Raw genomic sequence first — 27,569 nt, forward strand, 5'->3', positions numbered from 1 at the left:
AGCTAGATGGGTCTCTACGTTAGGAAGAATCAAGGCATATTCGTTGAAACGTGTGCTTAAAGGGAAAGAAATATTTCTTATCTTTTGCTATTTTTGCTTGAATTTGATCATGTATAATAACTTTTTGCTATATTGAATCATATTATATAACCGTTATTCTTTTCTGTATTTTTTATATTATGTTTATTTTTCAAAAATAAAAATATTTAAAAAAATACAAAGTACAGAGCAAAACAAACAAATCAGATCAAAATGTCAGTCATACTAATTGCCATCAAGAAAATTTAGCAATTCTCATGGTAGTTTATTAACTTACATTACTATAAGAAAAAAATAAATATAAATTGCATTTGCACATTACCATTTTGATGTATGGATGCAAATTTAGTAACAAAATTTTAACTTGACATTATTTTTTATTGACAAATTTCTGGATTCTTACATCAACAATCATGTTTCTTAATAACATTTTCAATAGAGTGTAGAGATAAGAGAGTTAATTTTGTTTATGACATAGTGGAATGTAGCCTGTTTAATTCAGAAGACAACCATTCTCCTTCTACATTTCTGCCAAAAATTGATAAATAAATGTTTAATATGATATATACATTTCAAAACATTGTAACTAGATTTTTTTCCTATTTGTTTAGTGATCCATTCAGTCGTGTACCGTTTAAGTAATCAATGGAAAACACTATTATTATATCCATTATTATTTTGCATTATAGTGAGAAACTTAGTAATTATAAACTGTATGGTCAATATGCCCTTGGCCATAGCTGCCAACTGAATGATGGTGGATAGGAGGCCCGCTTAGTTCCAGCTCAGGTTATTTTTTGCTCTGGTATTTAGGCAGAACATCTATGGTAGATACATCACTGTGACATCTTCCGAATAAGTTCCCCACTGCAGGCCAGCTGATTGGAGGTTGGGCAGTGGGGTCTAGCTGCACCTTGTGGTGCCCTCCATTGCAGGGTTTGTCAACTCTAAAACATAGTTTGACTGGGTTAGTATAAAACAATAGAGGATGGAGAGCCAGTTTGATATAGTGGTTAGGAGTTCTAATCTGGCATGCCAGGTTCGATTCTGCACTCCTCCACATGCAGCCAGCTGGGTGAACTTGGGCTCACCACGGCACTGATAAAACTGTTCTGATCAAGCAGTAATATCAGGGCTCTCTCAGCCTCACCCACCCCACAGGGTGTCTGTTGTGGGGAGAGGAATGGGAACGCGGCCGTAAGCCGCTTTGAGCCTCCTTCGGGTAGGGAAAAGCGGCATATAAGAACCAACTCTTCTTCTTCTTATAGTCATCTTTATACCAATGCAATTGTACAACAGATCTTTACCTTTTCTTTGATGGAGGAAGGGGGTGTGGCCCATGAAGGCGAAAGTGCCTCTGGCCCACAAAAGTTTGGTACATAAACCAGGAAACAAACCTAGTTCTCTGCCATGCACAAAATGTGGTGTTATCTCTGGGTTCCTGATAGGACTGCAACTCTGAAATGAAAAATTACACAAATCCAGAATGCAGTTCCAAAATAAAAAAAAGTTAAATACATGTACTGCAGTGTGATGGAAGAATGATACAAAAATCATTAAGACTTTGGAGTCCTTCCCCAGTGAGGAAAGATGGAAGCATGCTACCTTGACAAAGAGAAATAGCAGGGAGAAAATTTTTAATCTGTGAACTACATCCTCTTTCCCACCTGTGAGCCAGCTTGGTGTAGTGGTTATGGACACCTAATCTGGTGAGCCAGGTTAAATTCTCTGCTCCTCCACATGCAGCCAGCTGGGTGACCTTGAGCTCACCACAGCACTGATAAAACTGTTCTGACCCAGCAGTAATATCAGGGCTCTCTCAGGCTCACCTCCCTCACAGGGTGTCTGTTGTGGGGAGAGGAAAGGGAAGGCGACTGTAAGCCACTTTGAGACTCCTTCAGGTATAGAAAAGTGGCATATAAGAACCAACTCTTCTTCTTCTTCAGTAATCTCAGGCCTCTCTCAGGCTCACCCACCTCACAGGGTGTCTGTTGTGGGGAGAGGAAAAGGAAGGCTTTGAGACTCCTTAGGGTAGAGAAAGGTGGCATATAAGAACCAACTCTTCTTCTTCACTAAAATATCTTTCATTGAAGCCTGAAACCCCCTGGGCTGAAAGTGAGGCATCCTCTTCCCTCTGCCATTTCTCCACTAAAAATTACATCAAATTGGTGCTACTTTACAACATGAGTTATTGGTCGTGGGCCCTTATCCCTGGTTGGCCCTACCCTGCAATGATATCCAGAGGTATGCTGTCATCAGACTCAGTTGTTCCAGCAACTGAGGCTGTGATATCCCTGAAGATCAGCTTATTCCATCATGAAAAAAAGGCAAGCAAGCAGGATGAGGAGTGCGGAATCGTGGAGAGAACTTTCTAAATGTGTTCCTATATGTGTAGAGCAGATTATCTGATCTGTCCAACACTGGCAGCTCATTGGGCTGTGATTATTCCAGCTATTTATATCAGGAGAGCATCTGTCTCACAAATCCATATGGCTATTGTACTGCAAGCTTCAGAAATTATTTGATTTCCATTCAGCCTTCCACAGCAATTTGCTTCAGCCGGACCCAGGTCTTGAAATCTGAAGAATGAAGGAGGAAGCATTTGTCAAAAGGGAGAAATCAAGTTGGCAGCTCATCTTCAATACACTATAATGCCTTGATAACTAAGACAACTGCATGTTCAGAACGTAATTTTACTGTTTGATTTCAACTCCCGTGCCCATGGTATGTGTGTTTTTGCATGCATATGAGTGCAAATGTTATTGCAATTAAATGTCTGCCTTAAAGATGATGTGCATGTTCAGGAAACAGTTCTATTTTTTAGGATCAAGCACCTGACAGATATATGTCCTGGTTTTCAAAAGAAGCCCATCAATGATAGGAATAACAAACATCATAAAAGCAAGAACATTCTATCTTCCATGAGCTCTTGAAAGATCAAAGCAAAACTTTGCTTCTTGGGCTAGATCTGCACTTTTCCACATTCTTATATTCCTTGTTGTGTGTTCTTATTGCTTGGGAGGATGGTTTTCTCCTTCTAGTGGTCCATTCGATATTACATTGCTTTATGTCCAACATACCTTCCTGCAGATTTAAAGTGCAGGTTTTGGTTAATACGAGCTATAATGGGAAAATGTTGATGTTGAAAATGTAATGCAATCAATGCATAATTTTATCCTATGTGGTGGACTTGTCAGAGGTAAAGGAAATATTGGATTATCATTCACAATGAAATGCATAAGATATTGAAAATTAGATTTGCAATGGATCCTAAGTGTATGTTATTAAATATAATACCAAATAGTATTAAAATGTATAGTGAATTTGTTAACTGTATGGTAACAGAAGACAGGATTTTATGTGTGTCAAGATAGGGAAAAGAATCCTTACCAGATCTTTCAGAGTGGTTAAACGTGCTGATGAAATATGGGAAAAACATGTATATGTAATGCAAAACAGATCAATATCAGACTTTAATAGAAAATGGAGTCCAAAACCAGACTTTATAGATTGATAAAATTAGATGGAAAGAAATAATTAATTTATATGAGGTATAAGTAAACAGTAGGAATATGAACTCATAGCAGGGAACAATAGGCATTCTGGAAAAATATATAAGACATATATAAGACATGTTTTCATAGCTTGATAGTATAAGGAAACATGGCAGACTGGCTAGCTGAATTAAGACTCTGGTATCAGCCATTACAAGTAGTTGACAAGAGGCAAAACATTTCAGTAGGCCTATCAAAGAATTGTGACAAACCTAGTGGTAGGTTATCCTCTGAGCAATAGGACTTTAAATACTAGGATGAGACACTCACAGTTTGTTATCTAATGGGGAGCCATCTATCCAGATCCATTTCCTCTCAGGGAATGTGGCTTTTAGTCCAATCCAGAGCAGCTGTGCCCCCTCAGCAATGTTTTGGATGAAAGTCTAGAAGAAGAAGAGATTCTTATATGCCACTTTTCTCTACCCGAAGGAGTCTCAAAGCGGCTAACAGTCGCCTTCCCTTTCCTCTCCCCACAACAGACACTCTGTGAGGGAAGTGAGGCTGAGAGAGCCCTGATATTACAGCTCAGTCAGAACAGCTTCATCAGTGCTTTGGCAAGCCCAAGGTCACCCGGCTGGCTGCATGTGGAGGAGCAGGGAATCAAACCCAGCTCACCAGATTAGAAGTCCACACTCCTAACCAATACACCAAGCTGGCTCTGCCTGTTGGTCTGTCAATCCAGTAGTGCACATTTTTTAACTTCCCTCCGTATTACAGCTCAAGAGAGTAGGGATTCTATGTGGCATGGTTTCTACACGGCAATCTTCTGCCTCATTGAATTCTGACTCCAAGTAGTGACTCCTGACATTGTTCCTACACTCAACAGACTTGAACTCAGACACAGACAGGACTGGCAGGTATAACTTAGAAACTGCAACCATAACACAGAGAAAAAGTTCCTGTAAAACAAAAGAGACATTTATGTGCAATTACCGTAAACCAGGAACCTAAATGCAGTCATAACTGGCAGCCTATCAACAATCCGATAACTTTTTTGGTTTCACTGCCTCCCTAATGCATGAAAATATAGAGGTTCAAGATATTTCAGCCACTGCTTTAAGCCATGCTCCGGACCAGCCTAACCTGCTCTCATCAGATCTTAGACGCAATATTTGCATGGGAGACCACCAAGGAAGCCCGACAGGAAATGGCAAACCTAAATTTCTTGCCTTGAAGACCTCTGTGGGGTTGTCTTAAGTCAGCTGCACCTTGACAGCAAACCCCCCCCCCCCACCAAACAACCAATGCTGATGCGTGTTATTTATATTGTGGAATAATAATATGAATGAAACCTCACGACAGATGTCATCATGGAAAAGTTCTCCCTGCCCCCAAATGCTCAACTTTGGCAAACGTTCCCTTCTACGCACCACTTCTTCCTGATTCTGTATCACCAGCATACGGGAGTGTTTGGCTGTGCAGTCTTCCTTCCCCTTCCACCAGGTCTGCCTTCCTTTGGAGACCCAGTAGCACTTGTTCTCACGAAGGGACCAGTTCTGGGGACACAGCCGACAACCAGAATTCTCTGGAATGAGAAACAAAGCCCAGAAAAACCCTGGTTGAATTCCAAATTTGGTTCAAGGTATCAGTTTTAACCTTTAAAGCCATTTGCAATCTGGATCCATTATACCTGAGGGACTGCCTGTCTGCCTATGCCCCTTGGAGAGCACTCCACTCTTTGAACGTCAACATGTTGGTTGTCCCCAGCCCAAGGGAAGTTCGCCTGGCCTCAGCAAGGGACAGGGCCTTTTTAGTCCTGGCCCCTACATGGTAGAATAAGCTCCCAGAAAAGCTTAAGGCCCTAACAGAGCTGGTCCAGTTCTGTAGGACCAGCAGGATGGAGCTCGTCTGCCAGGTATTTGGTTGAGGCCAGGATAAGGACGTCAACATCACCCTTGCCCTCCTTTGAGCAAAGACACCCCTCTGCTCGCTAGGAGGTAACATCAGGGAGCCAGCAGGTAAAGGTAAAGGTAAAGGTATCCCCTGTGCAAGCACCGAGTCACCCTTGGGGTGATGCCCTCCAGCGTTTTCATGGCAGACTCAATATGGGGTGATTTGCCAGTGCCTTCCCCAGTCATGACCGTTTACCCCCCAGCAAGCTGGGTACTCATTTTACCGACCTCGGAAGGATGGGAGGCTGAGTCAACCTTGAGCTGGCTGCTGGGATCGAACTCCCAGCCTCATGGGCAGAGCTTTCAGACTGCATGTCTGCTGCCTTACCACTCTGCGCCACAAGAGGCTCTAAGTTGCTATTAGGTTGCTTTAATTTTTATGGTGGTTTTAATATTCATGTATTTTTAAACTTGTTCAAAGCCACCATGAGCCAGCCTTGCCAGGAGTGACGGGGTAAAAGTCGAAAGTATAAATTAAAAATAAATTAAAAACTAGTGATTCTGGCGTTATCAATAAACCAACACATAAGATTCAGAGCTTATTATGCAACGGTGCTATTTAGACAGGGGAAAGAACAGAGGTTTATGAAGGGTCAGTTGAACACTGAGAAGTTTTTTAATCAGCTTTTTTAATGCTCGTATTTATGAATAGTTTTTATGATCCACGTATTTTAATGGCTTTCTTTTAAAAATGTGTTTTAGATCTTAGTTTTTCATTGTAAGCTGCCTCAAAGAGGACTCTGAAGAAGTGGCCCAGAAGTATTCTAAATAAATGAATAAACTACCGTATTTGCCGGCGTATAAGACGACCCCCAACATTTCCACTCAAAATATAGAGCTTGTTAAATTACATTACAGTACTATGGGGCACTATGGGAAGCTATGTCTATCCCAACTGTAGTGCACCCGGCGTATAGGACGACCCCCCCACTTGGAGGCATGTTTTTCAGGGGGAAAAAGTAGTCTTATACGCCAGCAAATACTGTATTCTGTGAGTTTCTCACAGGAATGGTTCTTGAATATCAGTGGATGACTGTAACCAGGTTGGGCCTACCCGAAAAAGTGAATGTTTCAACACTCTGGTTCATGCTCCTTTTTGTCTACTTTGTGGACATATCTTTTCTAGAAAATTCATTATCCTGGAGTGGAAAATCCAGCGGACAACAGGAATGCAGGGCTTGAAATACCCATAAAGAGCTCCTTTTCAGCCAAGGAGGTCTTCTGAATATCCTGAGAATCTCAGTTTTATTTTGTTGTTAAATGTAACTTTCTGGTCTTCAGAAACTCATGTTAGTGTGGGGAGGTTGTGTATAGATAGCAGACATACTCTTATACAACTCTGGCCTGAATCTTTCCCCATTGAGGCAAAGGACTTTACAGATTTGAGGACTGCTAGCTCCAGATTTGGAAACACCTGGAGATTTGGGTGGTGGAACCAAAGGAGGATGGGGTTCGAGGAGGGGAGGGACTTCAACTGGCTATAATGCTATAGAGTCCAGCTTCCAAAGCGTTTTTCTTCTCATCTCTCTTGGTTGGAAATCAGTTATAATTCCAGGAGTTCTCCAGACACTACCTGGAGGTTGGCAACTGTAACGAGCACTTAGAATACGAATGCAGAAGGTTATCGTGTATTTTTATAATGGGTGATGTCTTCAGGAGACTGGAAAAATACTTTGTAATAGTCAAGTACGTACATTTAGAGTTGTTTATGTTTGTGACCATCCTTTTAAGATGTTTTCTGCAAATACAAGGTTCTAGAAACAAGCTGAAATTTAAGTTAAAAGCCTCACAATTTTCACAGGAGACAATAATTCATATAGAGAGGACAGGCTGTAGCATATGCCCTTCTCTTACGATTGCGAGACAAATCCTGGTGTTACCTGTTTCTTTGTCGTTCTGTGGCTTGCACAAAAACTGCCGCAAGGAAGACATGGAGTTCTCCCAGCTGGATTTATTTTTCATTGCCGTTCCATTTGGGAACATCTGGAAAATATCACCATTCTCCAGAATATCTATGTGGTGTCTCATCTGGCAAACTTCAAATTAAAATATAATTTAGGTAATAAGAAAGTTGAAGAAATAAGAGCATGCATCCTTCTGAAATATAACATATATATGTATGAGTCTTCCATATATCTCTTAAACTTGCTTCTCACACATGAAACTGCCCCCTATGGAATCAGGCCTTTGTCCAGTCAAGGTCAGTACCGTCCACTCAGACTAGCAATGGCTCTCCAAGGTCTCTCATCACCTGCTGCCTGGTCATTTAATCAGAGGTGCCAGGGATTGAACCGGGACCTTCTCCATGCAAAACAGATGTTCTTCCACTGGGCCATGGCCTCTTCCCCTTTTTTATATAACAACCCCACTATCTATTATGCATCTGCATGCATTTTCTTAATTCCTTTTTTTTTTAAATAATTCTTTTTATTTTTGAATATAAAAGTATACAGAAATGAAAAATATATATAATACCACAGGGATGAAATTCTATCAAATATGATCCCTGTGGTATTATATATCCATCAGCATGTTCTTAATTCCAATGGATATATAATACCACAGGATCATATTTGATAGAGTTTGTGTGTCCATATGTACCGGTATATTACAATGATTGATTTCATTTGTACCATGCTTTACTCTCCGATGCAGACCCAAAGTGGCGTACGATATTCTCCTCTTCTCCATTTGGTTCTCACAACAACCCTGTGAGGTAGGTTAGGCTGAGAGTGTGTGACTGGGCCAAAGCCAGCTAACAGGCTTCCATGGCAGACGGAGGCTTCAAACCTGGGTCTCCCAGATCCATAGACATTCTAACTATTACATCATGTGTTAGAACATCATCACCCTGTTTTTGTTTGTTTTACACACTATACTTGATCTTAGCCAAAACACCAAGAAGTGGCTGATCTGATTGGCTAGGTGGGCATCTCTTTCCTCCCTCATCAGTCTGTGTGCCCCCCCCCCCCCCAAGCTGTGCATTCAGTGAAAGAAGATGATTTTTCCGGATGTCAAGTGTGTGCCATTCTTCATCAAGGTTATGTAAGTTACAATTCTAAACAGTCAACATTATAACATTTCTCTGCCATGGCACTGGCCTGGTGGAACACTCTTCTGAGTGAGATCAGGGCCCTGTGGGACTTAAAGCAGTTCCGCAGGGCCTGCAAGACAGAATTGTTCCGCCAGGCCTATGGCTGAAGCCCACAGAAGATCCATGTAACTGGCCTCCCTAGGCACATATGGACACAGAAATAACATCTAGTCACCACTGAGTTGCATCAGTATAGATAGCACTTTGTTCTCCACCCATTTAAGAAAGAATGGAAGTTCCTACGCTTTTTAACAACAGTACATTTAACATAAATTGGTTTAAATAATTTTACATGTTTAACTGAGCGTACTCTTGTTTTTAACCGCCCTGAGCCCTCGGGGAAGGGTGGTATAGAAATTTAATAAATAAATACAAGTTCACTGATCAGCTTTTAAAAAGGTAGCATTTTCAAGCTACTACCACGTTGAGTGCAAACAGTTCAATCTACGGTTTAGAGTTACTCACCCCATGTAACCAGAACGGCCACGGTTCCTACTAAGAGGACAATCATGGTGCATCCAACCCACACTTTATGCTGATGGCAGCGGAAATATCTTGGCGGAGTATCTACGAGAGTCATTTTTTTTGGAAAAGGGATTTAGCCTCTAATACACAGTGACGTTGACCTAAAACCACATTCATACTTGAATTGAAGCTGAAGGAACTGGATTGTCTAGTCAAACTCCATGTCTAAAGGAAAATCCTCCAAACCATCAGCCACTCTAGAGATAACTCATACATCCACACAAACAGTTCTTTCATTCATTAAATATTATTACCTCGTGGCAGCCATTTGAAAGGTTATCCCTTCTTTGGTGGACATGGCAACCATAGTGGCAGACTGTCCCGGCAGCAGTGTAGACCCGCTGCATCACCTCTGTTGAGGACACTAGACCCCCCAAACTGCCACAGTACCTAAAATTATACCCCAAAAACCTTGTCTGTACCTTGGATGTGTGATGGAATGCTGTTTTTTCCACCTTCTTTCCTTGACTTGAAGCTAAGAGCCATGTAGCCTTCCTCATCTTCCATGAGGCAAGATACTCCTGGGGCTAATTCCACTACAAATTAAATTATTCTTTAATGGAACGGAGACTGAGAGAAGCAGAGCCCTCTTCCGCTACGGACCCAGCTCTGTGTGAGAAGCAAGACTGGCCACTTCTCGGAGGCAGAGAACCGCAAAGGAAACAGGGCCTGTGAGCGCTCTGCCCACCTCTCAGCACCTCCGCTATGCTTTTTGTGCTAGGATTTTGTGAGCTTTCTGTTTCTGAAAATGGCAGTGAATAACAGCTAAGGCAATTCATCCGTATTTAAGGAAGGATAGGTCTTTGCCAAAATAACTGCTGACTGACTTCCATGAGCTGGCAATGCTAGGGATTGAATTGGGGGCCTTTTGCATTCAAAGGAAATGTTCTCTATCATCAAACCATAGCTTTTTCACCTGAAAAAAGAAGCTGAGAAAAACCCAGATAAAGATCAGTGAAGGGTGGCTGACAGTCCTGGCCAAGTTACATCCTGTCCAAGTTAGAGGAAAAAGATATTATCTGTTCTAACATGTGTCACAGTCACACCACCCCCAGAAAATATCAACCTGAGGAAATATTTGAACACTGGTGAAGGCCTTGATCTCTTCAGCATTTTTGCAAAAACAACACAACACAAACATTCTCAAACCATTCTTTCAGTCACTATTAAGTCTGCAAGTTCAGTGAACACAGACTCCGATTCTTCAGAACAGCTCTTTTTATTCAGCAGCTCCGGCAACAAACTCCAAATACTGAACAGAAAAAGAGGAAAACTCATGCACTCTTATACCTTTCAGGCAGCCAGCTGCTGCTTCTGATTGGCCCTAAGCGGAGCAATCCGATTGGCCCTAAGCGGAAGCAATCCGATTGGCCCTAAGCAGAGCAATCCAATTGGCCCTAAGCAGGGCAATCTGATTGGCCCTAAGTGGAGCAATCCGATTGGCTCTAAGCGGAGCAATCCGATTGGCTCTAAGCAGAGCGATCTGGTTGGACCTTAACAGGTTCCCTTGGTTGGTTAGTTCCTTGGCTGGCAGAAGCCCTCATTTGCATCAGCGGCCAATTGCCCACGGGCATAACAGTCACTTACTTCAACATTCAAATACTCATTTTGTGATGGCCTTTGGCCTAGTGCGAAAATGTTTGACTGAGAACACCCATCTCCTTCTCTTTCAACACTTCATAGTATCTATTTGCCAATCACAGACCTTTTCTGAACCTGGGATCTGGCCTGGCCTAGCGCTTGTACCGTCGCAGGGCTAATTCCCACTTCTGGGTGACATTGGCGCCAGTCAGGGGCAGTTGGAGGCCTGGCATGCCACAGGCTGTCAGTTGGCCCACAGCTATTGCATTCCCTTGCCACGGGATCACTGAGGGCCTGCGGTGCGCCCAGGCCTCAAGACCACCTCGGACTGACGCCAATGTCATCCAGAAGCAGGAATTAGCTCCACAATCGGACAAGCACTGGGCCGGGCCAAATTCTGGGTGTGGGAAAAGGTCTCAGAACAGTTTTACTCACACACTCCCCAAATGATACCTCAAAACGTAAAAACTTGGTGCAGGTTACTCAAAGCCACCATCTCATCTATGCTTACATAATTACTTCCCACAGGATGCTGTGACAGGCACTGACTCAAATGGTTTCTGAAAGAGACTTGAAATATAATAATAAATAAATGTGTTCACAGAGGTTGGGGGTTTGTCAGAGGCTGGTAGGTGGCATTTCTAGAAATTTAACCAGATCTCAATGGTGGTGTTTTAACACTGAAGCGCTATTGTGGTTTAGTGCTTATAGGGTTCAACTTAGAATGCAGCATTGAAGGAAGAGCTACGGATGTTTTAAACAGCACAGCAATTCAGAAGTGCAACAAAGGGGTAGAAAACAGAAGAGGCAGTTTGGTGGAGTGGTTAAGTGTGGCAGTTTCCAATCTGGAGAGGCGGGTTTGATTCCCCACTCCTCCACATGCAGCCAGCTGGGTGACCTTGAGCTGGTCACAGTCCTGGCAGAGCTGTTCTCACAGAGCAGTTTCCCCTCAAAGCTCTCTCGGCCCCACTTACCTCACAGGGTGTCTGTTGTAGGGAGAGGAAGGAAAGGTGATTGTAAGCTGCTATGAGCTTCAGGGGAGGGTGGTATATAAATATAAATAAATAAATACATTTTTGGGTCGTTAAAAGCAGGATATAAACAACTCTTCTTCTCCAAGAAAGCCATTTCCCCCAAAAGTGGCTCAGCCTCACAGCACAAGTGGACTTCTCTGGATAGGTAAATAAATTCTGCTAGCAGCCAGTTACTAACTCGGGTCTGTCTGAAATAACAGGGGAGGGGGGGGAAATCCATTACTAACCAATTACTAAAATGGGATACAAAGGCAGTTTGAGAATGGCCTGTGTCTGGGTCTGTGGTGCTCTGTATTCTTGGGGCTTGGGTGGGGGGGACACAGTGGGAGGGCTTCTGGAGTTCTGGCCCTGCTGAGTTACCTCCTGAAGGCACCTGGGTTTTGGTCACTGTGTGACACAAAGTGTTGGACTGGAAGGGCCATCAGCCCTTTCATGAGACTTTGCTCACTAACTGGGCAGAAATTCCATTAAATTCCATTAATTTCACCCTGACAATGTGATGGAGGTGTATGAAAGTTGTTAAATGTCATGGTTTGCTTTCAGATGACAAAGTATATTGCTGCTATGGGATGACCAAGACCAGCTACTGAGCCTCACCCTTCCTTGTTCCTGAAACTCTATAAGAACTTCTGCCAAAGGAGAGAGACCTGTCCTATATGAAACCTTTTCTTATTAATGGCAGAGCGTTAACTGATGGAATACTTGAAATGTTGCTTTAAGTATTCCCAGAATTAAACTCTTTTGCTTTTATAGGTCTTTGCTTTAGTCTCACTAGCTACTCTAGTCTCACAGTCCAGGAGAAAAGATTTAAAATAAAATCAGCTAAGAAATTAAGGCACTTTTTAATATTTAAAAATATAGCCATAAATTTGACTACTGCTAACATTATGAAAAGCTTCATGTCTCTGTTTCAGTCGGGCGGAGATATGACCCTGAAAAACTAGTAGGCACACTTTCCATTGTCTTACAGCCAAATGGTTAACCATTAATACATTTGCTTCCTTCCTGTTGTAAGAAACCAACATTCAGCTTCCTTTCTGGTCAGAAAAAGAATCTCAGAATTTTTTTTTCACAGACCGGGTAGTTCAGCAGTGGAATGGGCTGCCTACGGAGGTGCTAAACTCCCCCTCGCTAACAGTCTTCAAGCAACAGCTGGACAGATCCTTAACCTGGATGCTTTAGGCTGATCTTGCATTGAGCACAGGGTTGGAATAGATCAGGGGTAGTCAACCTGTGGTCTTCCAGATGTTTATGGACTACAATTCCCAAATGCTGGCAGGGGCTCATAGGAATTGTAGTCCATGGACATCTGGAGGACCACAGGTTGACTACCCCTGGACTAGATGACCTGTAGGTTCCTTTCCAACTCTAGGATTCTGTGTTACTAGCCCAGCACTAGAATTAGTCCACTGTCTATAATAAGGATTCCCAACCAAGGGTCCATGGAGCTCCTGAGGGGGTCCATGGCCTTTCCCCTCCTATAACAAGCTAGGAAACCAGCCACTTCCCTTGCTGCCCCTTCCCACCATCCAAGCATGAGTGAGAACTCTCATGGTTTCTGCACCTGGAAGGAGGTGGAGCCTGCATGCCTACTGGTGATGTCACTTCCATGGGCGTGGCAGGGAGGCCTGGCCGGCTGACATCACTTCCAGGGCTCCTACTTCAGACCAAGATGGCTACCCATTTGAAACTAAGTTGGTCCATTTCACCGTAACTGCAAGGTTTCTCATCCTCTCTAGCCATGAAGCCGCTCCAGTTTTTCTGGATGTTTGATAACAATAATGAGCAAAACCTCAATAAATCAAGAGAACTCTATATAGGTTAGGCCATAAGGAAAAGTTAAATTGGAGAGCATAGACCCAATATTATTATTAATCTGTTCCACAATATTTCTGGTATGGGTTTGGAAGAGGAGCTGGTCTCATGGCTTAAGTGCCACTCAGCGCTTAACATCCACTCAGGGCAGCTGTCCCGCCCCTGAGTGCCTCCTCCTCCAACCAGCTTGCCGGTCTGTCCAGCGGCCAGCCAATCACCTTCCATCCCCCACCCCTGACCACCCCCTCCTCCTTCCACTTCCCTCCAAGGCTCAGAAGCTGCAGATCCCTGCTGTGTGAGAGCTGCCCCTACTGGGGAGTTCCCTTCCTGGAGACTTCCATCCTGCAGCCTTTCCAGATCCCGGGGGGAGGGATAGGCCATCCGTAGAGTTCTTCCACCACCACCCCAATCTAATGATAATAATAATATATAATGCCAGTTGTCCTCTCCATGTATATCTGCTAAACCTGCCTGTGTATTCTCTTGTTCCATACACATTGGTACTGGAGCATAGTCTGGTACCTCCCAGCCTTTGGGCTGGGAGACCCACTGTGGTGTCTTTAGAAGCATCAGAAGAGGCCAAAATGAGCATAGGATTTTAAATTTTATTTTTAAGATCTGTCTTAATGGTATTATACCTAATAGCCATACTGCTTATTATAGCTCTTCAGACGAGGTCTGAAGAACTGTAATAATAAACTTTGGCTTTGAAGCATAGGGTTTTTGTTTTTCCTGTATATGCAATACATGGAGTCCAGCTAAGATTCTCTGACTCAAGAGCTTAGAAGTTATATTGGGCATAGCATTACTGCATGAGGAGCATGCCAATGCAGCAGCAAAGAAACTGTGATCTTGCCTTCACGTAGTCTAGAAAACGGCCCCTAGTTTGACTTGAACCATCTGGAAACAGGGGTCCATCTAATAGTTATAGACTACTGTAGTGTCTTCTTCATGGGTCTGACCTTAAAACCGCACGGAGAGCGGCTGCCGGGGGTTCCCTTTGCGGGGTTCCCTTTGCGAATGCTGGGGACTCCGTCGTCTAGCGCCCGCTGCATTAAGCTGCAGCGGGCTTGATTGCTAGTAAATAAATAAATAGGCTGCAAGAACCTTGATTTCCCTTCCTCATTGTGGCCACAAGGTGCTGCTAGCGCTTGCTTTCAGGAATTCCCCTCTCAAGCCTCTATAAAAAATTACTTCAAATTCTAGATTTTTTGGCCTGGTGTGGATTGCAGCTAAGTTTACTGACAGCCCGGGAGAGAAGGGGGAAACGTCCTGTCCCTTTACCAGATTCCTGATGGGTGGAAATGAGCAGCTGAAGTTTTTCAGGGCCAGGAAGTGTGATATATTCATTGTGTAACTGCATCTGTGTACATCTGTGTACAGTCTGCTCTTCACCTAATACCTGTGTGTTTTGGTTTGGTCCGACTGGGTGGAGCTCTTGTTTCAGTTTCCAATCCACGTGTTTGTTGGAATTGTCCGTTTCAGCCAAATTCGTCTCCTTGCAAATAAACTACTGAAATTTGGAGCCAGCTTGTCTCTGCCAAATGGACCTCAGAACGAATGCCAGTCAAGTCAAGTATTTATGATTACGGTAGTAGACCAGTAGTCAAATGACAAGGTACATAAAAACATCTGGCATCAACAGGATAAAAGAATCATTGATAACTTAAATATTATAAAAGATAAAAAACATTCCAGCTATAAGAATCCTTCTGGTTTTAAAACTCACAAGCATTATCTCAAGCAATTGAGACCATCTCTACCTAAGTTGCTCCAAATCCAACCAGCTCTTCCTTGTTTTGATCAGATCGAATGCCTGAGTGAGTACTCCAACCAGGGAACCCACAGCCAAAGGGAGGCATGACAGGAAGCAAATCACAGCACCTGGCACATAATGGCCCATAAAGCATCTATTCTATTCCTTTCACCCCGCTGTTGATTGCTTGGGAGATCGTGGCAGGATTGTGTGCTCCTGTTATTCATTTATGAAATATACGGAGTTTAAAAAGCAAGGCGGGGTGAATGAATTGCGCCATATTTAGTGGGACATTTCCTTTTCTGGGCATTGTAATCTGAGAGCTCCTCCATGTGATGGGAGGGAACAGACCAAGTATGCTTAGGCCTCTGGCACAAGGCTCTCTGCTGGCAGCCGCGCTACTTTCGATTTACTTCTTGCTCTGGTGATACGGTGCTGAAGTTGTGTCTTCGAGGGGAGCAGTGAGTGGAATACAGGGCCAAGAGACAGAACACCAGCTGCCGGCAAGGGTAGGTGGCCAGTTTCTAAGATTGCCTTTTAAAGATATTTTTTTTCCCACTGAAGCACGCCGAGTGGGTGTTGAGAAATAGATTGGCAACTTGCCGTGCATAGATCGCTTGAAACCAGGGCAGAGTCTGCACTTACTTTTTTTATTCCATTGTCAATCCTGTTGAATTCAGATCGCTTTGAACTCAGGTCTTCCTGTCCCCCCCCCCTCCCCATTGAAACAGGAAAGTCTCCTGCACGTGGTTAGGGAGGCTCAGAAGGTGGTGGGGGGGAGGCAAATGGAGACTCTTTCTTTGTTTTCTTGAAGGGGAGGAAGAGAATCCAAGAAGTCAGAGGAGGGAGGGAAAAAATCCTTTCTTTTCTTGAAGGGGGGGACGGGGACGAAGAAGGCACACAAAAAATCCAAGGCCGACAGAAGTTGAGAGAACATAGAGGCTTCTCCTTTGAGGCAGGCTTGTCACATGACCACCTGTAGCCAATCACGGGTCCTCTACCACGGAGGAGAGCCCAGATTCAAAACAATGCGATTTTCTGAATATATTCAGGATTTTCAGCACTCCAAGATAAAGCACAATAAAGGAAGGGTGACTCCGGATCAATCCTTCTTGCTGCTGAAGGAAAATTAAAATCGCCCCAAATCCAAACGGAAATCGCATTCTGTGTAGAGGGCAGGGACTGAATCGATCTGGGGTTGGAATAAAAGCCCCGTGCAGTTTATACCCAGGACTGTTGCAGCACTATTAATATTTTGTTTGGGAGTCGTTTTTAATATCTTTTTAGTCGACATTTTTAACCCTCCCCTGATTTTCTCGGCAGGATTCAGGTTTCTGTAAATGTGCACAAGCTGCTAGACCGAGCCCCGAGCCCTGAGGTTCCCCACTACTCACCTCCCTCCAGTCTGATGAAACACCACTGACAACAACTCTTTGAGTGCAGTTCTCTAACCAATTCCCTATCCACTTAACTATCTGAAAATTCCCTGCTCCTCCTTGTCTTGGTGGTAGTGCGTGCGAAAAGGATCTAGGGGTCTTGGTAGACCATGCATCAAACAAGAGTCAGGAGTGGCTAAAAAGGCAAATGGGATTTTGAGCTATATCAAACGGAGTATCGTGTCCAGCTCACAGGAGGTGATGGTACCGCTTTACTCTGCTCCGGTTCGGCCTCACTTGGAGTCCTGGGTTCAGTTCTGGGTATCCCAGTTGAAGAGGGATGTAGACAAACTGGAGCGTGTCCAGAGGAGGGCAACAAAGATGGTGAGGGGTTTGGAGACCGACGTATGAAGAAAGGTTGGGGGAGCTTGGAGAGGACACGACTGAGAGGGGATGATAGCCATCTTCAAGTATTTAAAAGGCTGCCATATAGAGCAGGGGTCGCCAATCCCCGGGCCGTGGAAGCCTCGTTACCGGGCCGCGGGGGAGGGCCGCGGGGGGGGGGGAAAGGCGCCTTAAAATACAATCAGTTGGGTTGTCTGGAGTCTCCCCCCCATGCTGAAGCCATTTATAAAACAGTTGGGAGCGATTTCCTTCCGGCATTCACAAACAGGGAAAGTGGTGCTTTATAAGGTGGGGGGCGGGGAGAAGCTCACCCCAGCCTTCATGCTTTGCAGCAGCAGGAGCAGAATTGCTGTAATTAAACCTTCCTGAGGTTGATTCACAGCCAGGATTGCGGGGGGGGGGGGGGGGAGCAGGAAGGAGAGAGAGGAGCCCATAATAATCGCGGGGCAGGTTTCAAGGAGGGAGTGAAGCGTTTTTAATCCCACTGGATGGCTAAACGTCGCTTTCTCAGGCAGTGGCAGAAGCCAAAAGAGTGCAGGAGATTTTGTTTTTGTTTTTAGCTGGGCTTGGAAGAGGAGGAGCCGCCAGTTCCCTGCTTTGCTTCCCACCTCCCGCTTGACTTCAGCAGCGCTCACTACCTCGTGCAACTTTGCAATCTGCGGCTGCATCCCGCCGTCGGTCCTTCAAGGGGAGAGGAGGGAGGAGGGGAAGGGAGGGGGTGGGAGGATGTGCCTCAAAGCCAATGTTGATTCACAGCCAGGATTATGGGGGGGGGGAGCAGGAAGGAGAGAGAGGAGGCCATAATAATCGTGCAGCGGCAGAGTGCAGGGGATTTTGGGGTGGTTTGTTTTTTATCTGGGCTTGGAAGAGGAGGAGCCGCCAGTTCCCTGTGCTTCACTTCAGCATCGCTGACTACTTCGTGCAACTTTGCAATCTGTGGCCGCTTCCCGCTGGAGGGGAGGGAAGGGAGTATGTGCCTCAAAGCCCAGGCAAGCCAGCTGTCGCACGCCAGTCTCGTGAAGGTGAGTGGAGGCAGCAAAGCAGTGGCCGGACAGTGGGGAGGCAGCAGGGGAGAGCCGCGAGGCCATGTTTTTTTTTTTTTTCGGGGGGAAGGTGAGGGAGGGAGGCACAGCAGCAGGTGTGCAAACGCACATGCATGGAAGCTGTGCGCATGCGCGTTTGTGCGGCAGCTCCATGCAGGCGTGGTGCCCGGGCCTCACTCTCCCCTCTCCCTCGCAGACCGGTCCCCAGCCTTTAAAAGGTTGGGGACCACTGATATAGAGGATGGAGCACAGTTGTTCTCTCTTGCCCCAGAGGGACAGACCAGGTAAGTTCCACGGTATGCACAATGATCTCATGTTGGGTTCATGTGCCTCCTTCAGGGAGGGTGATATACAAATGTAATCTGAACATATAAATAAAATGGTAAGAGGGTGCTGGGCGGAGTTGGGACTCATCAGGTAGGCTGTCCCGGCTGTCCCATTCCTGATTGGCCGTCCGTCCAACGAATGGTCAGTCAGGAGGGATGTCCTGCCCATGGCTAAATCCCCTTCCAACTTCTTCCATAGGGAAGAAGTGCCAGCCTGGTAAGCATGAGCTGGGAGGGAGAGCAGAGTTCCTGGGATTGTGGTCCTGATGAGGTTGGGGGAAGGAGGGAGGGAGCTTCCTCCAGTGCTTGCTCCCACCCCAAGCAACCCTGGCCGCAGCCTTGACATGCCTTGGTGGTGCTGCTGGGGAGAGAAGGTGAGCCAGTCCCCACCAGCACAACTGCTGCCCAAGCAACTCTGGCCGTGGCCTTGGCAGGGCTGCCCGGGGCAATGGGGGGAGGAACGGAATCCCTGCCAGCACTTCTCCCCCACCTCTCCAGGGCAGAGTCTGCACTTACTTTCTTTATTCCATTGTCAATCCTGTTGAATTCAGATCGCTTTGAACTCAGGTCTTCCTCTCCCCCCCCTCTCCATTGAAACAGGAAAGTCTTCTGCACATGGTTAGGGAGGCTCAGAAGGTGGGGGGGGGGAGACTCTTTCTTTATTTTCTTGACGGGGGGAGAGAGGAGCCAGGCAGGGAGCCTCTTTCTTTTCTTGGAGGGGGGTGGGAGAGGATCGAAAAAGGCAGAGGAGGGAGGAAAAATCAAGGACCGACAGAAGTTGAGAGAAATTAGGGGCTTCTCCTTTAAGGCAAGCGGGTCACATGACCAGGTGTAGCCTATCAGAGGTTCTCTACCACGGAGCTTTCTTTCCCAATCTGGATATTGAGGATTAACAGCACTCTGAGATATCACACAAAAAAGGTAGGGTCACTCGGGATCAATCCTTCTTGCTGCAGAAGGAAAATTAAAATCGCCCAAAATCCAAACGGAAATCACATTCTGTGTAGAGGGCAGGGACTGAATCAACCTGGGGTTGAAATAAAAGCTCCATGCAGTTTACACCCAGGCCTCAGCTGGCCTGTCGTGGGCGGGGTGGTAGTGGTGGCCCTATCACCGTTGTATTTTTGGATACATCGGGCTTTTTCGCTAGTAAATGAATGAATGAATGAATGAATGAATGAATGAATGAATGAATGAATGAAATTTTGCCTGACTTCAACATCACTTTACTAGCCCACCTGCTTTGAGACTGATAAACTATACCTCTTCTGGCATTCTGCCTTTCGTTACAAGACAAGCCAAGGCCAGGAACTCTGGAAGTGACCCAAAGTGAATCTGGAGATGGTTGTTATGTCCTGTGAGAGGGATCCTACCTAGAGCTTCATATCTACTGACCGGGGGAATATGGAAGGCGAAGAAGCATCTGAGAACTCTGAGAACGTGGAACTTATCGTTGAAGAAATATCTTCACATTCTGCTCCTGCAGGTAACTACATGCTCTGATGCGTGTGGTCATTGCCCGTGATTCATGTGTGTAGATTTATGATACCTTTGAAAGAAAACGGGTTGGGCCCAAAGGCCTTAAAAGTTTATTTGACGACTTTTGCTGCTAGGTCAGAGAGTGTAAGGGAGTGTACTGGCTTTAAAAGTGGGCGTACGTTGGATGGTTATGACAAGAGCCTTCGGTGAATGACTCCTGGCTGCTAATTTCAGGGGTTTCCCAACCGTAAAAAAGTTGAGGAAGGCTGGGCTGGAGGAACGTCTCCTGACTTGAGGCAGGATATACACCATCACTTTTTAAAAGACTGCTTTAACACAGAATGACAATTTCTTGGGCAGATCTTGGAGTTTGTAGTGCACAAATTTGTGCCTGATTGGGCTTCAAGGCCCAGCCCAGGGCCCATTCCGCACACATAGGATAATGCACTTTCAATGTGCTTTGGCAGCTGTTCCTGTGCAGAACAGGAAAATCTACTTCTAAAGTGCATTGAAGGCGCCTTATCTATTGTGTGCAGAATAGGCCCAAGTTTTGTTAGAAAAAAATCAAGGGCTTGGGAGACATAATGCAGTGATGTCTTCTAACTACATTTCTAAATGGAAGATCTTGGGAGCTCATTTGAAAACGTGTTCCATCCGGCTGTTCGTTTCCTGACGTGGGGCTTCTTGGTTCCAACCTTGCCTCCTTCTTTTTTTTTCCAGGCCTGCCCTCGGAGGACACAGGTTTGTTTTGTCGCAGCCACCTCTTACACCATAACTTTGCCTTATTGCAAACGCTGTCGCTGACATCTTCTGCTTCTGCATCCAGCTTTGTTGTCTGTCAAGGGCTCGAGTTGCTATAAAACAAGCTGTTCCCATCCGGCAGGTATCATATTGTGAGTTGCTGTAATGAACAATGCCTTGAACCCTCCTCCGTGGTTTCCTATTCCTCTGTCTCCCACCACCCCACCCCACACACATGCTAGTTGAAGACCAGCCGAGCTGGACATTGTTCAGAAATTTCCCGTTTGCTGCCAGATTTATCACGAGGCTGAGGCCCTGAGTCCTAAGAAGACCAATGAAATGCACCTAATCCCCTTCCCGCTGCTGTGTCTGATCATACATGTCAGTGACTGATATCTGCTCCCTTGAATTCCCTGAAACAAAGGTAGAATGATCTACAGTTACTTTTTTTCCCCCACTGTAAATCTTGCCAAATTCTGGTCGATTTGAACCCGTATCTACAGCCTTCCTTTTCCCTAATTTTAAACACGTCACCCTTCTGCATTTGCAGGGTCCTAATTTCCAAGGCTCCTCCATGATCAAAAAGTTGAAAAAGGCTGCATTAAAGGTACAATTAGACTAAACCACTCTTCCAGCTGTATTTACAGGAACTAGATTCAAATGGGTAGCCATTTTGGTCTGAAGCAGTACAATAAAATCAGAGTCCAGTGGCATCTTTAAGACCAACAAAGATTTATTCAAGGCGTGAGCTTTCGAGTGCAACAACTTCTTTGTTAGACTAAGAACTCCCTGGGAATATATAGCAAAAAATCAATTCAGTAACTAGATTCCTGACAGGCTGTCACTTCTCTGACAATCCTCTCTGCCCCTCAGGACTTCTGCCCCTCAGGACGATATTCTGCATTCAGGATAAAAAAGTTGAGTAAGACAGGTGTAGACTCTTAAAACCATTCTCAGTCTTTAAAGCTGATTTCTGAATTCCGGCCACATCTCAGTTTATCGGGGAAGGAGAGGTCTTTTCCTCTTATTCCATGTAGATCAGTGGTGGCCAAACTGGGGCTCTCCAAATGTCCATGAACTGCAATTCCCATGAGCCCCTGTCAGCTCACGCTGATGGGCTCCTGGGAATTGTAGTCCATTGACATCTATGAGATGATGCCCTTTCATTCTATTGGGGAAGGCACAGGAGAACTAACAAATATCATGTTTTTCCCTTTGCATTTCAGCACAGAATATTCCAATATGGATAATCATTTTTGTTTCTGTCACAATAGTTATCATAACTGCCTTTGTGGTCATCTATGCAGATGGTAAGTTGGCTGGACTTCAGTACTGTTGCTGGAAATGTTTCTTCCCGGTTGTACTCCATGTAACTGTACATCCTCAGACATTACATCAAAAACACGTGTGGATGATAATTCCCTGGCGTTTAGTGCTATTTCAGTAACAAGATGACTGGTATGAGCTGACCCTCTGAGTTGCTGTGAAAATATGGGTCAAGATTCTCTTTGGGGGGCGCAGAATGACACCCTCTAAGGCACCCTTTCTCACCTTTTTTATCGTTGAGAAACCCCTGTAACAGTCTTCAGGTTTTGAGAAACCCAAGAAGTGGTGCCATCATGCACAATATGGGAAACATATCTGTGTACCCAGGTCTTCCTCCTTCCTCCCCTCCAAAATGAAACAGAAAGCCTTCTGCATTTGATTGGGGAAGCTCAGAGGGATGGGGAACAGTGGTCATGAAGCTGAGCTACCTTTCCTGAACTAGTGGGGGGGGGGGTTGGGTGAAGTCCAGCTGGCATTAGTGCTTTATTTCTTCTTTTTTGACTCCCAAGCCAGCAGCAGCCTCTCAGAGAATGAGGCAAATCTCTGCTGAGAGAAATGTGGGCTTCTGGAGCACATTCACTTTAAAACAGGGACGGAAGCCTTGCAACCGGGAACCAGGAAGTCTTTGAATTGACGCCCTGGCCAATCAGGGAAGACTGTTTTGCTGTGTCAGCATTGCAAACACAGAGCAGGAAGTTAATTTGCAAAAAGCAGAAAGCTACACTTATACTGCTGGAGGTTTTTCAAATATCACAGCTCATATCCGCTCCTGGATATCGCGGTGGAAAGGTAGGGTCACCATGCATGTTGTAGAGAGAAAATTTAAAGTGCCCCAAATCAAAATGGAAATCGAATTAAGTGCAGAGGGAAGGGATTTATTCGGGCTGTGAGTGAATAAAAAGCCCCATGCAGACTCAACCCAGGAGGTAGTATATTCAGGAACGTGAGTCTGGCCGTCCCAGGGATCCTATATAGAAATTTTATTACCATAAATCTGGCTTTTTGAATGAGAAATTAAGGAGTTGAAGGTTAAATCATTGCAACCTGACTGGAGAAATGTTCCCATAAAACAGGAGTTGTGAAATAGCACTTTTAGGGAATTTGGGGAGGTTCTTTGTAACCAGATATGAGCCTCTTGTGGCACAGAGTGGTAAGGCAGCAGAAATGTTGTCTGAAAGCTCTGCCCATGAGGTTGGGAGTTCAATCCCAGCAGCCGGCTCAAGGTTGACTCAGCCTTCCATCCTTCCGAGGTCGGTCAAATGAGTACCCAGCTTGCTGGGAGGGAAACGGTAATGACTGGGGAAGGCACTGGCAAACCATCCCGTATTGAGTCTGCCATGAAAATGCTGGAGGGCGTCACCCCAAGGGTCAAACATGACCCGGTGCTTGCACAGGGGATACCTTTACCTTTACCTTTGTAACCAGAATATAGGAGTGTTGTGGGAGCACTTGAGTCACAATTAAACTCTGACGAAGGACTAATGGTGACCAGTATAGCAATTGTATGTTGAGATTCTTCCATCAAAACAAAACACACAAGTCACAGAACGGGACTGTTGTTAATAAGTTCTCTGATATTATTTTCCTAGCAACACACAGTTCTTCTTGGTTATTGTTCCCGGCCGCTGCGTAACCCTTTCATGTTGCAGCAAATCAACCCGGTGTGGCCTCTCTGGAAAGAGTGGCTTGAAACATAAATGCACCTGGGCATGTAGGTGTTAAGGGCACAATGCAGGAATCCTTCTAGCTGTGCTTCCCTGTTAGATAATGGCATGGTGACCGGTCTGTTCCTTCCCCAGTGCAAGTCCGAAAAATAGCAGATTCACCACACTGTGTCCCACCCTGCCCACCTGACTGGATTGCAACTCAAAGAAGGTGCTATTACTTTTCAAATGAGAAAAGGAACTGGCCTTCCAGCCAGAGCTTCTGCTTGTCTCAGAAGGCCAACTTGCTCCATTTCAAGCCCAGCCTGGAAAAGGTGAGAGAAGCCTCCATACAGTTGCCTGCTAACCTGTCGTCTTTCTTACGCAGGGAGTGGGGTTGTGGACTGCAAACAAAGGCGTGCAATAAAAGCCCCAGCATTTCCATTCATGAAAGTCACAGGGGAATGGAATTGGGGCGTATGTGAGCTTAACTCTTTCTGCCCCCTAGCCATCCTTTTTTCCCAGATGGCTTTGCCCTCCTATCGATGGGCCAGTGGGATCGCAGATAAATATTTGCTGTGGCAATCATCTGTACACCGCCCATGGCGCCACGGGCGCCACGGACTAAATAAAACAGTAAGCTCTCCTGGGGCGGGCTGTGTCCGGGATGAGGAAGGGTCTGGATTGGACCCTTGCTCGTGACAGACAATCGGACAGACAATCGCTGCGCGCGGCTCGCAGTTGCTCCCGGCCTGACGCCCGAGGGAGTCCCTGGCGGCGGCGCGCAGGGCGGCTGGCGGAGGCTCCCTGCCCGGCGGTCTGATGCGGCGAGAGGCAGGGAGCCGGGCAGGGAGCCCCCGCCAGCCGCCCTGTGCGCCACCGCCAGGGACTCCTGTGCCTGCTGAAAACGGACCTTGGAAAGAACCCCGCCTGGATCGAAGATGGCCGCCAATGGCCTGCCGAGCAGCTGAGGATGCCCCGCCGCCGCTGCCCGCCCTCTCTAAGGTCAGCTTCCTTGCCGCGTGCTGCCCTGTCCCTCCCTATCCCCCACATTCTAGCGCCCATTGTATTTTGTTTACAATGGGCTCTTTTACTAGAACATCAATAATGCAGAAAAGCTGGCAGAAGACAGCTCTAAGCAAATCAAAGTTAGTTTGGATCGTGAGCCTCAGTAATCATCCTTCCTAACTATTCCCCTTTCCTGTTTTCTCTGAAAGGCCACTATGGCACTTCATTAAAATCCTCTCCAGATTTGTTGAAGCATTTCCTTACGATGCATAAGTGGTCTATCATGGAATAGGCAGCGTGAGGAAGCTGCCGGCGTCTTTGAGGCTATGCGCAGAACCAGTATAACAGCGGTTCTCAACCGCTCTAAAGCCACGACCCCAATTGCAGGGTCAGTGGGGTCGGTGCATGCATGCGCAGGGGCAGCATGCGCAGGCACAGGGGTGGTGGGCGCGCGGAGGTGCACATCAATCCGCTGCCAGCCGCCGCGGCAACCAATCTGGCGACCACCGTGGATCTCAGAAGCTAAGTAGGGTCGGTCCTTGAAAGGGAGACCCCCCAGGCAGACTCTGCAGAGGAAAGCGTCAGCAAACCACCTCTGTTTCCCCTTTGCTGGAGTCATCATTAGTCTGCTGTGACTTGACAGGCCCTTACGAACATAATTCTAACGCCATGTTTTCCCTAGGGGTGGCCAAACTGCGACTCTCCAGATGCCCGTGGACTACAATTCCCTTGAGCCCCTGCCAAAATGATCTTCAATAACAGGAATCTCTGTGCTGAAATGCAAAGGGGAAAATATACGTGTTATTTCTCCTGTGCCTAGAATGAAAGGGTATTACCTCTCCAGATGTCCATGGACTACAATTCCCATGAGCCCACCAGCATGAGCTGGCAGGGGCTCAAGGGAATTGTAGTCCATGGACATCTGGAGAGCCGCAGTTTGGCCAGCCCTGCATGTCTTTAACAAGTGTCTGTTCTAACACAGTTTCCAGGGAAATGGGCATTAGACATAGGCCACAGGATTTACAACCCCCTGTGATCAAAACCATTTGCTGTGCTTGTTTGATGGATAGGCTTTATGGCACTGCTGGATTTGCAGGCCGGGGCGGGGCAAGAGCGTCTCCAGAGCACGGGATGCTTCCTTGACTCCATCAGACTAGGATTCAGCTATGTCGGGATTGCAGAAAGCAAAACTCAGAGCAAACGCCAAGAAATGCCATGTTGTTTTTTTAAAAAGAAAAGAAACTGTCTTGGTTGCCAGCTTCAAGTCAGGGCTGTGACATGCACTCTTTCTTATCTTGAAAGGATTTTGTGCTGCATAACAAAGGCAAACCCCCTTCTTGGATTGGTCTCAGAAAAGAAGGAAATCATACCTGGAAATGGACAAATGGAGAAATTTCAACGTGAGTGCTCTTTGTTTCCTTAAGGCAGGGATTCCCAGCCAGGGGTCTGTTCACACCCAGGGGCCTGTGGGAGCTCCAGAGGGAGACAGTGGCATTTTCCAAGCGTGAGTGAGTTTCCTCGTGGTTTCCATGCCTGGGAGTAGGCAGTGCCTACATGTATACTCCTGCCTTAAACCACTTCCTGCCTCTACTCCTTCGTCATCCTCAAGCCTGCCTGTTAATGCAGGTGGTGATGCCATTTCCAGGGGGCGTGGCACTTCCAGGGGGCGTGGCAGGGAGGTGTGGCCAGCTGACATCACTTCCTGGGCATCTCAAAGGCTGAAAAATTATTTCAGGGGCTCCTCTATGGTCAAAAGGCTGAAAAGGGCCACCTTACATTTTTGACTGGAAGGCCTCAACAGTTGAAATGTCTATTGTTTGGAAATGATGGTAATATAAATTCTGGACATACTTTTCTTAGAAACTGCTAATGAACTGTGTTCCCCTAAGGAAGAATCTGTGTCATTTCGGCCTTGCCTACCTCTTCTCTGATACAAGCTTTTGGGTGTTTGTATTACAGGCTGCAAATACTTGGAGACGGAGACTGTGCTTGTCTAAACAAGGAAGGCACTCTCAATGCCTTTAAATGCCGCACAGAACTCTTTTGGATCTGCCAGAAAGATGAAGCAAGCTGAAAGGGTAGAAATAACATGGATATTATTTCATAAAATATACTGGGATTGGAGGGTTCCCTGATCTTGCCAATCCTGTGAGCACTTTTGGATTTTGACAGCAGGTGGTGCACAAGCTGGTGGAATGAGCTCCCGGAACAGCTAAGGGCCGTATCGGAGTTGTCACCTTTGGGGGGAAAGACCCCACCTAACAGCTTCCTTCCTTCCTTCCTTCCTTCCTTCCTTCCTTCCTTCCTTCCTTCCTGCCTTCTTTCCTTCCTGCCTTCCTCCCTTCCTCTGCCTCTTTCCCCGATGCCAAATCCTAGCGCCCATTGTATCCTGTCATAAAACAGGCTTTCTCCTCTTTGTTGTTGTTGTTAGGTGCGAATTCGTGTCCGACACATCGCGACCCCATGGACAATGATCCTCCAGGCCTTCCTGTCCTCCACCATTCCCCAGAGTCCATTTAAGTTCGCACCTACTGCTTCAGTGACTCCATCCAGCCACCTCATTCTCTGTCGTCCCCTTCTTCTTTTGCCCTCAATCGCTCCCAGTATTAGGCTCTTCTCCAGGGACTCCTTCCTTCTCATGAGGTGGCCAAAGTATTTGAGTTTCATCTTCAGGATCTGGTCTTCTAAGGAGCAGGCAGGGCTGATCTCCTCTAGGACCGACCGGTTTGTTCGCCTTGCAGTCCAAGGGACTCGCAAGAGTCTTCTCCAGCACCAGAGTTCAAAAGCCTCAATTCTTTGACGCTCGGCCTTCCTTAGGGTCCAACTTTCGCAGCCATACATTGCAACTGGGAAGACCATAGCCTTGACTAGACGCACTTTTTTTGGCAGGGTGATGTCTCTGCTTTTTAGGATGCTGTCTAGATTTGCCAGA

At 46.0% G+C, this 27,569-nt stretch overlaps 2 protein-coding genes across 6 annotated transcripts; one reads left to right on the forward strand and one right to left on the reverse strand.

The window, feature by feature from the left end:
- Positions 1-229: 229 nt before the first annotated feature.
- Positions 230-16,263, reverse strand: LOC143831523 (killer cell lectin-like receptor subfamily F member 2). Of its 2 annotated transcripts, none has more exons than XR_013228906.1 (6): positions 15,936-16,263; positions 9,045-9,146; positions 7,366-7,521; positions 4,964-5,118; positions 3,864-3,976; positions 230-2,618 (listed from the first exon to the last, which is right to left on the reverse strand). XR_013228906.1 is itself a non-coding variant. In XM_077324568.1 (6 exons), exons 1-6 carry the CDS (start codon positions 9,609-9,611, stop codon positions 2,495-2,497), a joined length of 735 nt encoding a protein of 244 aa, XP_077180683.1. In that variant the 5' UTR covers positions 9,612-10,005; the 3' UTR covers positions 230-2,494. The 2 variants fall into 2 exon arrangements, 1 of the variants encoding a protein (XP_077180683.1); XM_077324568.1 differs by lacking the exon at positions 15,936-16,263 and adding an exon at positions 9,527-10,005.
- Positions 15,614-26,881, forward strand: LOC143831524 (C-type lectin domain family 2 member D-like). 4 transcript variants are annotated; one of them, XM_077324570.1, is made up of 8 exons: positions 15,614-15,799; positions 19,734-19,926; positions 20,640-20,660; positions 20,746-20,802; positions 21,887-21,970; positions 23,786-23,964; positions 25,940-26,037; positions 26,597-26,881. In XM_077324570.1, the coding sequence occupies exons 2-8, from the start codon at positions 19,845-19,847 to the stop codon at positions 26,709-26,711; spliced, it is 636 nt and encodes a 211-aa protein (XP_077180685.1). In that variant the 5' UTR covers positions 15,614-15,799; positions 19,734-19,844; the 3' UTR covers positions 26,712-26,881. The 4 variants fall into 4 exon arrangements, with proteins under 4 accessions (XP_077180685.1, XP_077180688.1, XP_077180687.1 ...); XM_077324572.1 differs by lacking the exon at positions 15,614-15,799 and adding an exon at positions 17,808-18,093; XM_077324573.1 differs by lacking the exon at positions 20,746-20,802 and having other exon boundaries at positions 15,617-15,799.
- Positions 26,882-27,569: the final 688 nt, after the last annotated feature.

The sequence above is a fragment of the Paroedura picta genome, chromosome 3, assembly GCF_049243985.1.
Source record: "Paroedura picta isolate Pp20150507F chromosome 3, Ppicta_v3.0, whole genome shotgun sequence".
Classification (NCBI taxonomy): Eukaryota; Metazoa; Chordata; class Lepidosauria; order Squamata; family Gekkonidae; genus Paroedura; species Paroedura picta.

Bases quoted from the DNA above. Each gene is read 5' to 3' on its own strand.
- LOC143831523 (XM_077324568.1), bottom strand. From the start codon at position 9,611: ATGGAAGATGAGGAAGGCTACATGGCTCTTAGCTTCAAGTCAAGGAAA. The intron at 9,147-9,526 runs GTACAGACAAGG...TGACTCTCGTAG, and splicing joins CATTCCATCACACATCCAAG to ATACTCCGCCAAGATATTTC. The intron at 7,522-9,044 runs GTGAGTAACTCT...TTTAATTTGAAG, and splicing joins GGCCGTTCTGGTTACATGGG to TTTGCCAGATGAGACACCAC.
- LOC143831524 (XM_077324570.1), top strand. From the start codon at position 19,845: ATGGAAGGCGAAGAAGCATCTGAGAACTCTGAGAACGTGGAACTTATC. The intron at 20,661-20,745 runs GTTTGTTTTGTC...TTCTGCATCCAG, and splicing joins CCTGCCCTCGGAGGACACAG to CTTTGTTGTCTGTCAAGGGC. The intron at 20,803-21,886 runs GTATCATATTGT...TTTGCATTTCAG, and splicing joins AAGCTGTTCCCATCCGGCAG to CACAGAATATTCCAATATGG.